This window comes from Telmatherina bonti (assembly GCF_933228915.1).
Source record: "Telmatherina bonti genome assembly, chromosome: 24".
NCBI lineage: Eukaryota > Metazoa > Chordata > Actinopteri > Atheriniformes > Telmatherinidae > Telmatherina > Telmatherina bonti.
In genome coordinates, this window is record NC_136633.1 from 19,561,215 (window position 1) to 19,575,381 (window position 14,167).

Consider the following 14,167-nt stretch of genomic DNA (forward strand, 5'->3'; position numbering starts at 1 on the left):
TGTTCAACTAGTGTCCCTCCTCTGGTCTGGTTGCCGAAAGCATCTTGTTGCAAAATGGTCATGGGCTCAAGGATCTTTATTTAGGTTCTACAACTTTCACATAAATAAATCACTGTGATTATTGCTACTGTGCAAGGATAGTACACGGAAATAAACAAGAGTTTTAACAGGTCTGACTGTCCTGATAGTATTTGCATGGACTGCCGTGAAATCCAAATTTGAACGCTTGTGCTGTGTAATAACATTTGACCAATTTGAGCCTACAGCATGAGCAAAATGTGTGAGCAGTGTTGTTAAATTTGGCAGGGAAAATGCTTTAGGGAATCCAGCCACAAACCAAATCCTTGGAACCTCACTGTGGGGTCAGGAGCCTAAAACTGAAGCCGGCCCTGGAAGAGCTGGAGGCGGAGGTTGGAAAAAGAAAAAAAAAAAAAACAAAAATCAAATTTCGGGCCGAGGCTCATAGGTAGGACAAAATTAGGGAAAGCAAAGACTCCGTATGCCAAGTCAGTGTGTAGAGACCCCCCTACATTGCTGTGTCTTTTAACATAAGACGAACAATACTCTACAGTTCCCACTGTGCTTTAAAACGTAAACATACCCTCAGCAGATCTCTGTAATCAACTCCCTGAGAACTTCATTGAAGCATTAAAGACATAAGAGGAAGTGGCTTAATTTAAATTCTTGAAGGATTCCTACATTGAAAACGAAGTCTGGACATGGGTATGACCAGTTTTGTTTCACTGATCCACAAAGGCAGTACAAATAACCCACTCTTCCTCTATCAATTAGTAATAGTCTGCAGTTTCCAACCCCTCAGCGATATATCCTTTACTCTTTTCTTACATAACACAAACGGCCTCAGTGGAGGCAGCGTATGTCTGATAAACGTGGAATACTAGCCTCGACTGGTAAAAATCTAACTTCTCCACCCTTAATGACGTCTCCGCTGCAGACATTTTCTCCTACATATACTGAAAAGTGCTGCACTTGCTAATACATATGCTCTACATGTACACGACAATCTCTCTCGCATATAAACAGTGCTGCCTAGTTAATTCAGGTCTAAATTTAACAAGGTGTCTGGGGAGCCAGGCTGGGAAGCAGAGAGCAGCTGAACATGATGGTGCATTATGGAGCCAACTAACCTGCTGTCTGACATAGCTGTCACTTCATCTCTTAAATTTGGAGTTTCTCAGCTTTTATTCTTCCTCAGCCTTAACCGAACCCCTGTCTCCTCATAATGGGCTAAATGGCCGCGTTTTGGTGGGCATGGGTAAAAGTCAACTTCAAACCAAAGTGTGTGTAATTAACAACTGCGTGAAAGGAAATCCAATTAAAAATCAAAGGAAAGTGCTGAATATATGTTTCTTGGCCAGAAAGTAGCACAAACAAAGTAAACACTTGCAACGCTGTAAATGATCTAAGTAATCAGAAACATGACTGTTTATCTTAGAGGCATTGGTCAACGCTCTGGAAATAAACCCTAAAACACTGCCAGACATCACAAAGAGGAAGTGATTCATGTTTGTTGGGATGTGGATGAGCAAACACTGCAGTTACCAGCAAAAAAAGGTAAATAGAAGCATATTAACCAGACTATACATCATCTTTCTAAACCTGCATTATAAAAGGACAGTTTGCTTTGAAAGCTCCAATGATTCATTCTGCCATCCAGGACTTTTCTTAAACCAAGCCTGTCCAAGTCTGGTCCTTGAGCGCTACCATCCTGAAACTTTTAGCTGAAACCCTTCTTCAACAGACCTGAATCAAATGTCCTCATTCACATGTTATTCCACTCTGAGGAGGCCTGGTAACAAGCCATTCACATGATTCAGATGTGTTGGGGAAGGGTAGCATCTAAACGTTTAAAGATAGTACATCTCGAGGACTAGACTTTGGCACCCATGTCTTAAATTTATGTCGAATAAAGTGCTTTCCAGAGGATTTGTATCTATCCATCCATCATCTATATCTGCTTATTCCACTGAAGGGGCCCAGCTTCTACTAAGCGAAGGCAGGATCAATGCCTTACACTACCAAAGAGCAAAGCACTGTGACAGCTAAAGGGCAACAGTTTGACAGGGAGCTAGCTCTTTTAGTGTATATACAAACATAAACTTTATGTTACTTCAACATGTTCCATGAAGTGGTGTTGTTTTGCTCAAAGCGAGTGGGGGTTAGAGGCAGAGGGAGATGTAGATCATGAAACACTTTGTTTTGGTCTACAAGCAGTACTTAGCAGCAAGCCGTGCAGTGAAACCATTTTGCTGCCATTGTCATTTTGCTTTTTGGTCTTTTTAATAAGTTTTAAACCGCAGTTCTCTCCATAACACACTTTATGGTATTTTTAAAGATTGTACATCTTACAGTATCAGTTATATTTTAAAAGGTGACAGTGACTGAAATGGTCTGAAATAAACTGGTGACTATCACTCTGAGGATTCAGACAGACAAAGTTGCTCTGAGAATATCTTTGTAAAATGAAGTGGGGGTCAGGAGGATGGTTTTAAGGGTGGGCTGAACGGGTGGCTGGGTGGACCTGAATGTGTCCGGAAGTGTGTGTGTGTGTGTGGCTGTAGGTGTGTGCTGAGACAGTGTGAAGTGCCGATGTGTGGACAAGGGGGGACTTCATGTCCCCAGGTGGGGGTGTCCTCTGTGAGTGAGGGGGCGGTGGACAATCGGTCTGGGATTCCCCTTCTGCCGCCCCGCCTCCTCTTTGTCCTCATGCCCCCCTTCTGCGTGTGGTGAGTTGGTCCCCTCTTGGGTCGGTGATGACTCTCTGGTTAGAGTCGCCGAAGGCTCTGGTTACGGGGATGGCTGTCCCCGGCTTGTCCTGGTCCTTGGGGGGCCCTGGGAGTAGGGGGCATGCCCAGTGCCGCGGGCGGCTCACCTTCTGGAGGAAAGCTCACTTTCCTCCAGACTTAAATCCCTCAACCCCTCTTCCTCCCCGCTCCCCATCACACACAGGCAGGGTATTGGGAGGTGTGCACGTGGCGCTGGGTGGTGAGAAAGGCCATCAAGGTGGTCTTGATCGCTGCACCCAGCCTCGGCTCACCTCCCAGTTTTAATTACACTTAGACACCAAACACCAAAACACTGACGACTCACATGATTAGGGGGAAGACCATGCGGTGTATGGTGGGCGGGGCTGCTTAGGTGGTCCCTCTCCCAACACCGCGTGGCACTTCCCTCAATTTTAATTGCAACTAATACATACTTCACAATCAGTCATAAGCGGGGGGGAGGCAGGGACGATAGGGTCTTCCCATGCCCCTGCTCTCGGGGCTTTACTGGGGGGGGGTACGGGTGGGGGAAGAGTGCCGTCCATTAGGCCTAAGTCTGGGCTGGCCTGGCTGTAGGAGGGTTGTCGCCGGCCCTGGGGGGGTGCTGGGTCGGCTGCATCTGTGGGGTGGTGGGGAGGACGCTGGGAGTGGTGGGCGGTAATTATGGGGGCCTTGATCGGGGCCATCCTGTCCTCTGCCCCCTCTGAGGCATCTCACATGGGACATGATGGAGGGGTGAGGTGAGGATGTGTGGGAGTGGGTGTATGGGGTTACAGATGGATGGTGGGATGGCTGGGGGGGGATTAGGGTTGGGGATATAGGTGGGTAGGGGATAGGGATGTGTGAGGATGAGTAGATGTGTGTGTGGAGAGGTATGTTGGCGCGTGGGTTGTATTGGGGTGTGCCTGTGTTGGAGGAGTGAGGGTATGTGTGTGTGTGTGTGTGTGTGTGTGTGTGTGTGTGTGTGTGTGTGTGTGTGTGTGTGTGTGTGTGTGTGTGTGTGTGGGGGGGGTGTATATGCGGAATGGGATGTGTGAGTGAGGGTGAAGTTTGGAGGGGGGCTATGGGTGGTGGAGGGGTGTTTGGTGGGGCATGTGTGGTTGGGTAGAAGTAGAGGGATGGGGTGGCGGGGTGTGAGCGTGTGTGTGGGGGGGGTGAGCGTGTGTGGGGGCGGGGGCGATTGGGGTTCGTGTGACTTGGTATGGGTGAGTGAGTAGAGGTGGGGTGGGGTTGTGTATGTGATGGATGATGTGCATGGATTGCAGAGGGATGTGTGGATGGGGGTTGAGAGGGGAGTGCGTGTTTGGGGGGGGGGGGGGGGGGGGGGTGTGTGTGCATGTATATGTGTGAGGGGAGTGCGTGTTGGGGGGGGGGTATGCATGTATATGTGTGTGTGGTTTGGTGGTGGGGGGGTGGTGTCCTGTACCCGGGGGCGCAGCTGGTGCACTGGGGTGCGACCTGGCTGCCGCTAGGTGGCGGTCTGGGGATCCTGGTCCTCCGTCGGTGTGGGCTGTACCCTCTGCCTGCGGGGGCGGGGGGCTGCTCACGGGCTCTTGGGGCCCTGGGGCCTGCGCTCTGTCTGCCCTAGGTGGCCGGTGCCCGGTGGGATCGGCCCTTGCCGGCCTGGGCCTGCTGGGGCCTGTTCCCCCTGACTGCGGGGGACTCTGGTTGGGCACCTCCTTCGCCACCTCCTGGGCAGATGCATGGCTGGCTCTGGAGTGGGGGGGTTGGGATCTGTACCTGGGGGTGACTGTCGGTTACCCGGGTCTCTGGGTTCTCCTGGCCTTCCTCTAGCTGTAGGCGGGCGGGGTCACATTGGCATGATCACTCTTCTCTAAACACGTTTCACTCTGAATGTTCTGCATGAATGTTCTGCATGTGTCACAGTCACTGAGTCATCCAGCAAGTTTATTCACTAACAGCAGGTAGCTCTCTTTCTGTCTTTTTGACTTAACTTGCTAGTTTCTGGTCCTCATGATTGTCAACGGTTTTGTTCTCCACGAATCTAGAGTTGGCTTGTGTGGGTGTATATATATTTATGTGTGTGGGTGGGTATGTGTGTGTACTTATGTGTATGTGTATGTATGTATGTGTATGGATATGTATATATGTATGCATATGTGTGAGTGTATGTGTATGTATGTATATGTATGTGTATGTGTGTGTATGTGTATGTGTATATGCATGTGTATGTATGTGAGTATGTATGTGAGTATGTATATGTGTATATATGTATATATATATATATATATATATATATATGTGTGTGTATGTATGTGTATATGTATGTATGTATATCTATCTTTATGTATGCATGTATGTGTACGTGTGTGTATGCATGTGTATGTATGTGTATATGTATGTATGTATGTATATATGTATATATATAATGTATGTGCAAGTGTATATACATATATATGTAGGTGGGTATGTATGTGCACATACATGTATGCATTGATCTCTTTCTTTTGTTTTTTTTTTGTTTTTTTATGTTCTCTTTTCTGTTCTCTTTCTGCCCCTTTCCTGTCCTTTCCTGTCGGGTCCAGCAGCATAAACTCTGTAATACAAGCTATTATCCAAAACAAATTGAAAAATAAAATAAGAATCAAGAAATACAAGGGGATCATTACATCTACAAAAGTTCCCCTTGGCAAAATAAATTTGCTCAGCAGAACACAGCATCCAGAACATCAGTCTGCTTGCTTAAATGCTGGACAAGACAAAAAAAAAAAAAAAAAAAAAAAAAGTAAAATGAAGTAAAAATCCCTCTACAAGTTACTACTTCGTAGCCTGTTAGTTTTCCTATCGAACTGTGACCCTTTTCCTGGAGAGATGCATTTATTCACTCACTTGCAACTATTTGAAGTATTGTGTATCTTGAAGATGTATTACATAAATTTCTGTCCTTAAAACTCTGCATTCCAGACTTGTTCGATGACACAGTGGCATCAATCGTGTATTTCTACAGCCACTGCTGCCCAGCAGCATCCCCAGGCTGAGAAACCACACTATACAAGTTTTAAATGTAGTGTTGCAGCAGTTTTGTTTCACACTAGAAAAATGGCTGTTCTGAACACGCCATGTTGCTGAGTCAGCAAATAAAAGCAAAAAGTTTAAAAGAGAGAAAGGGACAAAACAAGAGTCCTTGTAAGATAGTCTTCTGCTGGGTGGAGAGAGCTAACAGATCAGGCAGGATGCAAGATGGATGCTGAATTAGCCGTCAATAGGGGGCGCATGACAGGGAAAATTGCAAAGGTTCTGTCGTGTGTCTTTAAAATAGCAAGGAAAGATTTTTTTTATTTATTTATTTATTTTAATTTATACTATAAATACTTTGGATTGCAGGTTTTCTGTGAGATAATGCACATTTATGATAATGTAACTAATATTAGATTTGGTATATTGGAAGCATTTTGAGGAAGAAAATGTAGAAACAAACCACTGTTATAGCAAAGGAGGAAGAAGTATATCTGATCTGGTGGACCATACGGGATGAGATCATATCTCCATTCAGTTTAATGTTTGACTTGCAAATGGATTACTTGTCGAGGCAGTTTGATATGTTTTTGGAAAGTTTTTTTTATTTTAACACTTCCTCCTGCTACATTGATACAGTTCTGTTCCCACTGCAGTGATTAAAAACAACATAAGGAATCTTATTAAATATATTATTTGTTATAAAAAATGTTGGAGAAAAATAAACCAATGCAAAACTAACATCTGTCATGAACTGGCTCAAAAAGCAACTTCTTTATGCCAGTCACACACCATGATTCTCCACACTGGAGTGTCCCCCCTTGAGTCAGGAATGAAATCCACACCCAAGTGGAGGGGTTAAAGTATCTTGGAGTTTTATTCATGAGACAGAGAAGAATTAAGCAGGAGATCAGCTGTAGAGGTGGATCAGTGCAACCATGACAATGACGTTGGCACTGAATCACTCTATCATTGTGAAAAAGGTTTACAGATTTAATCTATGCTCTTAGTTTTGGGTAGTGACCAAATAAACCAGCTTATGGATATAGGCGGCCAAAATTAGGTGTCTGGGTTCTTCCTCAGACACAGGAAGCTTAGCCATTTGGGAGGTGGCTCTGGGATCTGGTTAGGATGCCTCCCTGATGATCTGCTCCGGGCATGTCCCATGAGCCTTTGGGAAGACTCAGGACTATGTCTCTCAACTGGCCTGGAATAGCCTCTGGATCCCTGCGGAATAGCAGGAAAAAGTACCCAAGCAGAGGGAAGTCTGGGCTTTCCAACATAAGCTGCGACCCAACCTTGGATAAGTGGTAAAAAATGGTTTGCTGAATATTTTTTTTATTTTTAGTATTCACTAAAAACACCCCAGTCCTATGGACAATGCCTCCTGCCTTGAAAACAAATACTTATAACCTACTTGTGGTGTGACACAGCAGTGGATTCAACCTTGGAAAGCTGCATTTTATTGTCGCTTTTTCTGTATTTATTCTGTCTCTGGTTGTATATGTGGAAAATAAACCACACTGGCAGCAGAAGTGGAAGATATCTGCAGGCTGGAAACACCGATTCAGTTCATGGAGATAACTTTTGACATGTTTCCCTCATTATCTGAAAGTTTGACATCTGACATTCTAACATTATGCATAAACGACAGCCATTCAGGCAAAGCATAATCGGTTTTCTATAAGGTGAATCTTTCACCTGCATTAAATGTTTCCATGTCTGTGATTCAACATTTCTCCCATACAAAAAGATTTATATTCTATCCAAATAGCCATATCCCTGGCCTTCATTTGAATCAAGCCAAGTACTCCCACCTGACATCTGCTCCCATCCATGAGTGTGTTGAGGTGCGTTGTGTGTCTGTGTGAAAGCCAAATGATGAGCCAGTAATTGTCTAAAACCAGCAGGGATGCGTGTGTGTGTGTGTGTGTGTGTGCAGGAGGATATATACACGGTCAGCAGAGCATTAGTAAGTCATGGGGATAGCTGTTAAATGAACCAACAAAGGCTGCTATCTTCACAGACAGTAAAACAAAGCTACAGTAGGTCATCACTTTTCAGACAGCAATGGGACCAAAAAGAATAAAAAATATCACACACAAACATCATTATTTCATACCAGTGAGTTGGACCTGAGCATCATAGTTGCCACTGACGACCAAGTCGGTGCTCGGCGTTTTACACCAGTAGAAACCGGCATCGTGCGGTTTCACCTCGGCGATTTTCAGCTCCACCTCGTTGTCTTTGAGCCGCACCGCCGCGATGTCACCAGACGCAATGCGGTTGCTGACTGTAGGGTCTGGGTAACCGGCATCAAAGGTGGAGACTATTTTTATCCTCTGCCCGTTCGTCTCCCTGGACATCTCCCAATCAAAATCCTGCAGGACAGAGTAGGAGGATGATACCGGCCCGGAGCTGATTTCTATTCACGTTGTGTTGCATTCATGGTCCTAAGAGGACGCATCGGGCCTCTTTTGCAACCCTCAAGTAAAAACTTACTATGATATCCTAGAAAAATCCTTAAACAAATAGCAAAGTTGGATATTCAACATCTCCAGTGGATGAATCATTTTTGGTCAAAGAGGCAATTTCTTGAAAAGAATCCCACAGAAATGTAGCATGTAGCAATGATGTCATACAGATGATTACCTGCTCACGAGGTCCTCCATAGTCTTTAACATCACATTTTATGGAAACTGGCTGACCCTCTACTCTGATCAACGGACCAGGAGACACTCTTACCACACGGGCCGAACACTCACCTGAACAGACAGAGAAAAGGGATTAAAAACACCTTTTGATTTGCACAACTGACACAAATCAATGTGCATGCTCAACAGTAACATCAGCACCATAAAGCACAATTTACAAAAAGTATTTGCCATATTTAGAGATATTTATGAAGGACGAGCTGCAAGACGGTGACAAGTAAACAAAAAGAACTTGAGCAGCTCGCTACATGACTCGTGTGAGGTTTTGTAAAGACTGACAGATTAAGTTTTATGACAGTGATCAACACTGCTAGTCATGTTCTAACAAGCATAACAGAAACCAAGACACGTGAAACTTGGGGGGGAAATTTGATGATGATGATAATAATGAGGATGGTGTGCAAAACCATGAACTGCAGTTTGAAAGCAAATGATATTCCGCCCGCAGTCAGTTCATAAGAAAATAATACAAGTGGTTTAATAACATTGTTAACTGGTTTTAGTGACTGGTTGATCAATACTTTGCTTCTTGGGGAATGATGTGAATGGTTTTATAAAGCAAAAGTCTTCTTCCTTCCATCCCATAACACTTTAAACCTGTAACTAGATCCTTTCAGTTCTAGGAAAAACTTCATGAACCAAACCAGCCCAGTCTTGTACAGCCCAACATTATTTAAATGTTTGGCAGCTTGTTTGCTGTCATATGTTTAAACGCACAGAGTGTGGGCTCTTTTTCTGCCTTGTAACAACACACAACAAAGTTAAAACCACAGAAAACCTGCTATAGTATATCATCTTCTTAAGAAGTGTTAATCTTTAACTTTATACAACTAAATGACACTGATGTTTGACATGTTGGTCTCTAAGGAAACAAACTGGCCTCAGTTTGCTCACACAGCAGGCAAACTGAAATATTCAGCAGTTGCAGTTTTATCATGTCAAAACTGGTTTAAAACGACAAAATGTTGCAATACATCAAAATTAGAAAAGGAAATTTGAAGCAGCTCAGCAACTAAACAACTTGCGCAAGATTTTGTGCTGTTGCTACATCTGCAACACTCAACTTTCAAGTATAAATCACGCTGCATTCACTGTACCTCAGAAGTCAGAAATTTAAATTCTTTAGCTTTTGACTTTTCTACTTACAGTAAATTCTCATCTTCAAATATATATAGTTGACTTCTGAAAGAAACAAGCAAATAATGCTCTCGGGACCAGATAAAAATCAACATTCTAATTGGATTTATTCATCTTTTTTTTCTTTTTTTTTTTTTTACAAAGTTATAACTTGTCAATTTCCAGATTGCCAGTGAATGCACCACCTTCTTCCATAATAAAAGAATTCAACTTTGATTAAATGTGTCCCATATAAGAAAAAGTTATTTACAATTAACTGCTAAAAAACTTTTTTTTTTTTTTTTTTTAAAAATCGAGAATGGAGCAGCAGTGTACTGGCCTGAGCTGGTTAAGACCAACACTTGAGTGCCAATACCCTGAAATCAAACTTTAAATAGATTAAGCATTTCATAATGATCCTGCCTGTCAGGTCAGTTATTTTAGTTTGTGTGGGGTAGTCTGAGCTCAATTTACTGTGTGCTAGTGTGAGCTCTCACACTAGGAATAATATCCTCTATCATATGTAGGGCCCAACCGATATATCGGCCGGCCGATATTATCAGCCGATATGGGGGTCCAGGGTGATATCAGCTATCGGTAAAAATTTGCCGATTTTTCATTGATTTATTTTTGTCACATATTTGTTTCTGAGACTGCCAAGTTAAAAATGTAATTGGGCTACTTATCCAGCAGATGGCGTCCATTGTCATGGGCGCCATCTGCTGGATAAGTAGCGGGGGCGGAGTCCTCCTTGCTCATGGCTGCCTACCGTGGTAGCCGAGACAGAGCAAACCGGACGGTGAAACAGATAGCAGCTGAGCCAAATAAAGGGAAGTCTGCTCACGAGCATTTTATATTTTGTCACTGGTAAGTTGAAATGTTAAATAAACAAACACAGTTATGTTTTCCCTCTTATATTCCCTACAAACTTGTCATTGCGTGCCTCGTGGCCGCGCTGCAGCAAAGAATGCAGTGCTTCGTGTTTAGCCTCGTGAACGTGTGTGAAAGTTGGTGGCTGCGTGCCATTTACACAACTTCTGAATACTTATTCTCACTGGTGCAACGGATTATCATTGATCAGCGATCCGTTCGGATCAGTATCTACGGTTCGGCACACACGTGATCCGCAGATTGATATGAAAAAAAAAAAAAAAAAAAAAACTGCGTGCATAATCGTTCCACACAATTGCAGCGTGGTCATGGCGAGCGGAGGAACCTGAACGCCCCAGTTCATTCAAATCCCCTGTGTGGGAACACTTTGGTTTCCCTGTCAGATACGATGAAGAAGGACAGAGATCAGCTGATAAAACAGTGATGGTGTGTAGGCACTGTGGAATAAGAAAACTGTATTTACATTTTTTTTTAAATCAGTGAATAATTCAGATTGTTCATGGTGTCTAACAGGTAGACATGAGTTTAAGAATGAGCTTAGAATGTAGTGTTTTAGCTTTGACTAATATTTTTGTATTATTTTCTGGTGGATGGATTTATTGGCAATTATATCGGCTATCGGCTCTAAAGTCCTTATATCGGTATCAAAAAATCCATATCGGTCGGGCCCTAATCATGACATATTTCTAGGTTCATCTACTATTATTTGTGATCCAGTTTATATTTGCATGAACTGTTGAAGCTGTAGAAAGGACTTCAAGTAAGATGCACCCATGGACAAAAGAAGAAGAGACCAGTTGCTCAGCATGCCTTGAAAAGAGGTGTAAAGTAATACAGATGTAATATAGACCACCTGTATCTGTATGCATATGTAGGATTAGGGGTCATGGGGCCTCTTGCTACTAAAATTAAGCACTGCTGAGATCTATGTTCTTCAATCTCAGTTTCTAGTCTGTCTGTGTTTATTTTACAGCCAGCAAACAAGGGGCGATGTTCAACTGCGAGACCTGAAAACATATCTGGGAAAATGGGGCATCTTTCTGTCACAACAGCTGCATGAGTGGGCATGTCTGGGAAAAAAATGAGGGATGTGACCAGAATCTTATCTTCTGCTTTTCCTTTGTGAGACACATTCAAGTAACTTTAGTTGGCCTTCAACTTGAAAAGGAATTGCTACGAACAGTTTATCTCAAGGCTTTGAAGAATAATATTTTGCCATTTTGGCCTGATTGGGTTTTATCTTAATCAATCCATCAATTAGAAAGGTATTTACTTCTTTTTAAGCAAAATAAAACAACATAACGATGTCTTGCATTACTGGTATCCAAATTTTCCCTTCTTAACTTTTTGTAAACCCATTAAAATAAATGAATTTAAAAGAACTTGTCCTGAAACAACCCAGTTGCTCTTCAGTGAACCCCACCAAAAGCAGTCCCGTTGGCCTGACCCGAAGGTCATAAAATAAACATAAGTTGGGATACAAGATGTAACCAACCACATAATGAAGGCTGAAAACAAAACTAGCGTTTGTTCTCTCAGTTGTTCCAACACATGAGTTGTGTATATCAACAGGCTCAAACTGGTTGTTAATGAATAAGAAACTAAAAACATGGAAGTGGTGAATGAAAAGTTGAACCAAAAGGCTGCTTCTTCTTGCAAGTCTGAATATGTGCACAACAAATTGCTTATCACAGGGTAAAGGCCATTTCTGGCCCCATAGCTCCTCAACAATATATTCAGTCTGACTGCAACCAGACAACAGCACATGTGTTGTGACCTTAGTTTAATATGGAGCAGGACAATTAAACACAGTGAAAGGACAGCTACTTTCCCTTTTGCAGCGTTACATACACATGCATCTGCGGAAACACACACCCTGTGAGTCGTGGTGATATTTGATCATCTTGCACTGCACTAATTTAAGCCAAGTCCGTCACACACTCATGGGAGAACTCCTATGGCACTCATTGCTGTGCTCATAAACACACAATTTCTGTGTTTAGGTAGGACCCAAGCTCTGGTTTGTCTCTGTGGTGAAAACTGGTTTGACGACTAGCCTTTAAACAGTGTGACGCTTAAAGTCTGGGCTGCATACAAACAAATGAGACTGTTAATCATTGCTGGCCAGGCTAGTTTGACTTATAGGCGTCTAATTGGGCCTTGTCACCCCATGTTGGCTGAATTGGTCTTAAGGGATGGCCTGTTCCCTTGGCTAATGAGAGGTTTTACTGGACTGAGAATGAAAGACACAAAATGCTGGTAAAGCAATGATTCAAGTCTCATAGTTGACTTAATGAGACGAGGAAGAAAGAATATGACTGAGCTGTTAAAAGGAGTTTCGAAATGCAACTTTAACCTGGAAGTATAAAATCGTGACCAATTTCACTTTACCAGGCAGAAATAGGTAGTAATATTCAGTCAATAAAAGAGTAATTTCACTGGGTGAGAAGTTGAATCACTTGACTTAAGGTTAAATAAAGCTATAAAAATAATAATAATTAAAAAAAAAAAAGTTTTCTATCATTTAATGACTGTGACAGCCGAGGAACAATAGCTCTACTCAGGTCTGTTCCTTTATTAGTTCCTAAATATGTAGATAGTTAAACTTAAAAAGAGGAATTAGAAACTTTTCGCCCAGACAGGGACTGGTTGACGTACAAAGTTCCCTTTAAAAATGATACATTTGCATATTTTTGCTCCATCGTCACATAAAACCAACTCTAACACAACATTTCTTGACTCATTTTTATTCTTTTGGATTCACTTTTCAGGTCGGCTAAGTTGGAAACCAGTAATATATTCAAATGGCAAGTTTTTCTTCTCATTTCGCTGCTCCTGCCGCGAACTTCTTGCTTTAAAATCTGCAGCAAATGGTAGCAACCAGTGGATAAAGTTTAAAATGCATAAAAACAAGGTCTGCTATTGTGGATTGACTTGTGCCGAATTGGGCAGTGGATGTTAGCAATAACAAAAATGCTTTAAATTATCTTAAATATTGCATGCGTATGTATTGATTAGGGGAAAAAACCTTAAATTACGAGTTTTCCACATTGGAATCTTGATCCAAGAATCTATTGGCGTTAATTAGCAATCAGCAGTCAAGCAAACAATGCGTCTCTTACCGAATATTAAAAGACCAAAGGCGAATGTGAGAAGACAGTTATCCATGTTCACTCTTCTGTTACTCCACATGTATCCCTTTTCCTTAATTTCCCCCGGCCCTGTTGTCCTGCGCTGGGGGTAAGACCAGTCCTCTCCTGCCGCCGCTGCGGGACAATCCAATAAAACTCTCAGATGTGAGCAGTCAGTCCGCGACACACATCGGGCGGAGCCGCCGAGACAAGATGCAGATCCTAATCCAGCGAAATGAAGTCCTGGTGGGAGCGTTTACATGGTCCACACACTGACATGTATGAGCCGCTTTCGGAGAGGACGGTGCGAGAGTGAGGACGACTTGAAGACATCCAGTGACTGGGAAAGGCTGATTGACGAGAGAGAGAGAGAGAGAGAGAGGCCGGAAATTAGGTGACGGTCTGGAGGAGGAGTTGAGGAAACAGGGAGGTCCCAGGTGGAGAGAGGGGGAGATATTCCCATGTTATCCCCCCGCTGTGCCACAAGTTGTCTGCTGCAGACATTAGTCTTCATTACATGTCACATATTATCCAATGATGGTGTGATGGATTC

The 14,167-nt window shown here is 43.0% G+C and overlaps 1 protein-coding gene across 1 annotated transcript in view; it reads right to left on the reverse strand.

The window, feature by feature from the left end:
• The window catches only part of ptgfrnb (prostaglandin F2 receptor inhibitor b), an 82,446-nt gene extending 68,595 nt beyond the window's left edge, over positions 1–13,851 (reverse strand). Inside the window, exons 1-3 of the mRNA XM_079263746.1 lie at positions 13,606–13,851; positions 8,415–8,527; positions 7,885–8,143 (exon numbers count right to left, since the gene is read on the reverse strand). Of these exons, the coding sequence (XP_079119872.1) occupies positions 7,885–8,143; positions 8,415–8,527; positions 13,606–13,675 (442 nt within the window). The 5' untranslated portion in view covers positions 13,676–13,851. The remainder of the gene's footprint in view (positions 1–7,884; positions 8,144–8,414; positions 8,528–13,605) is intronic.
• Positions 13,852–14,167: the final 316 nt, after the last annotated feature.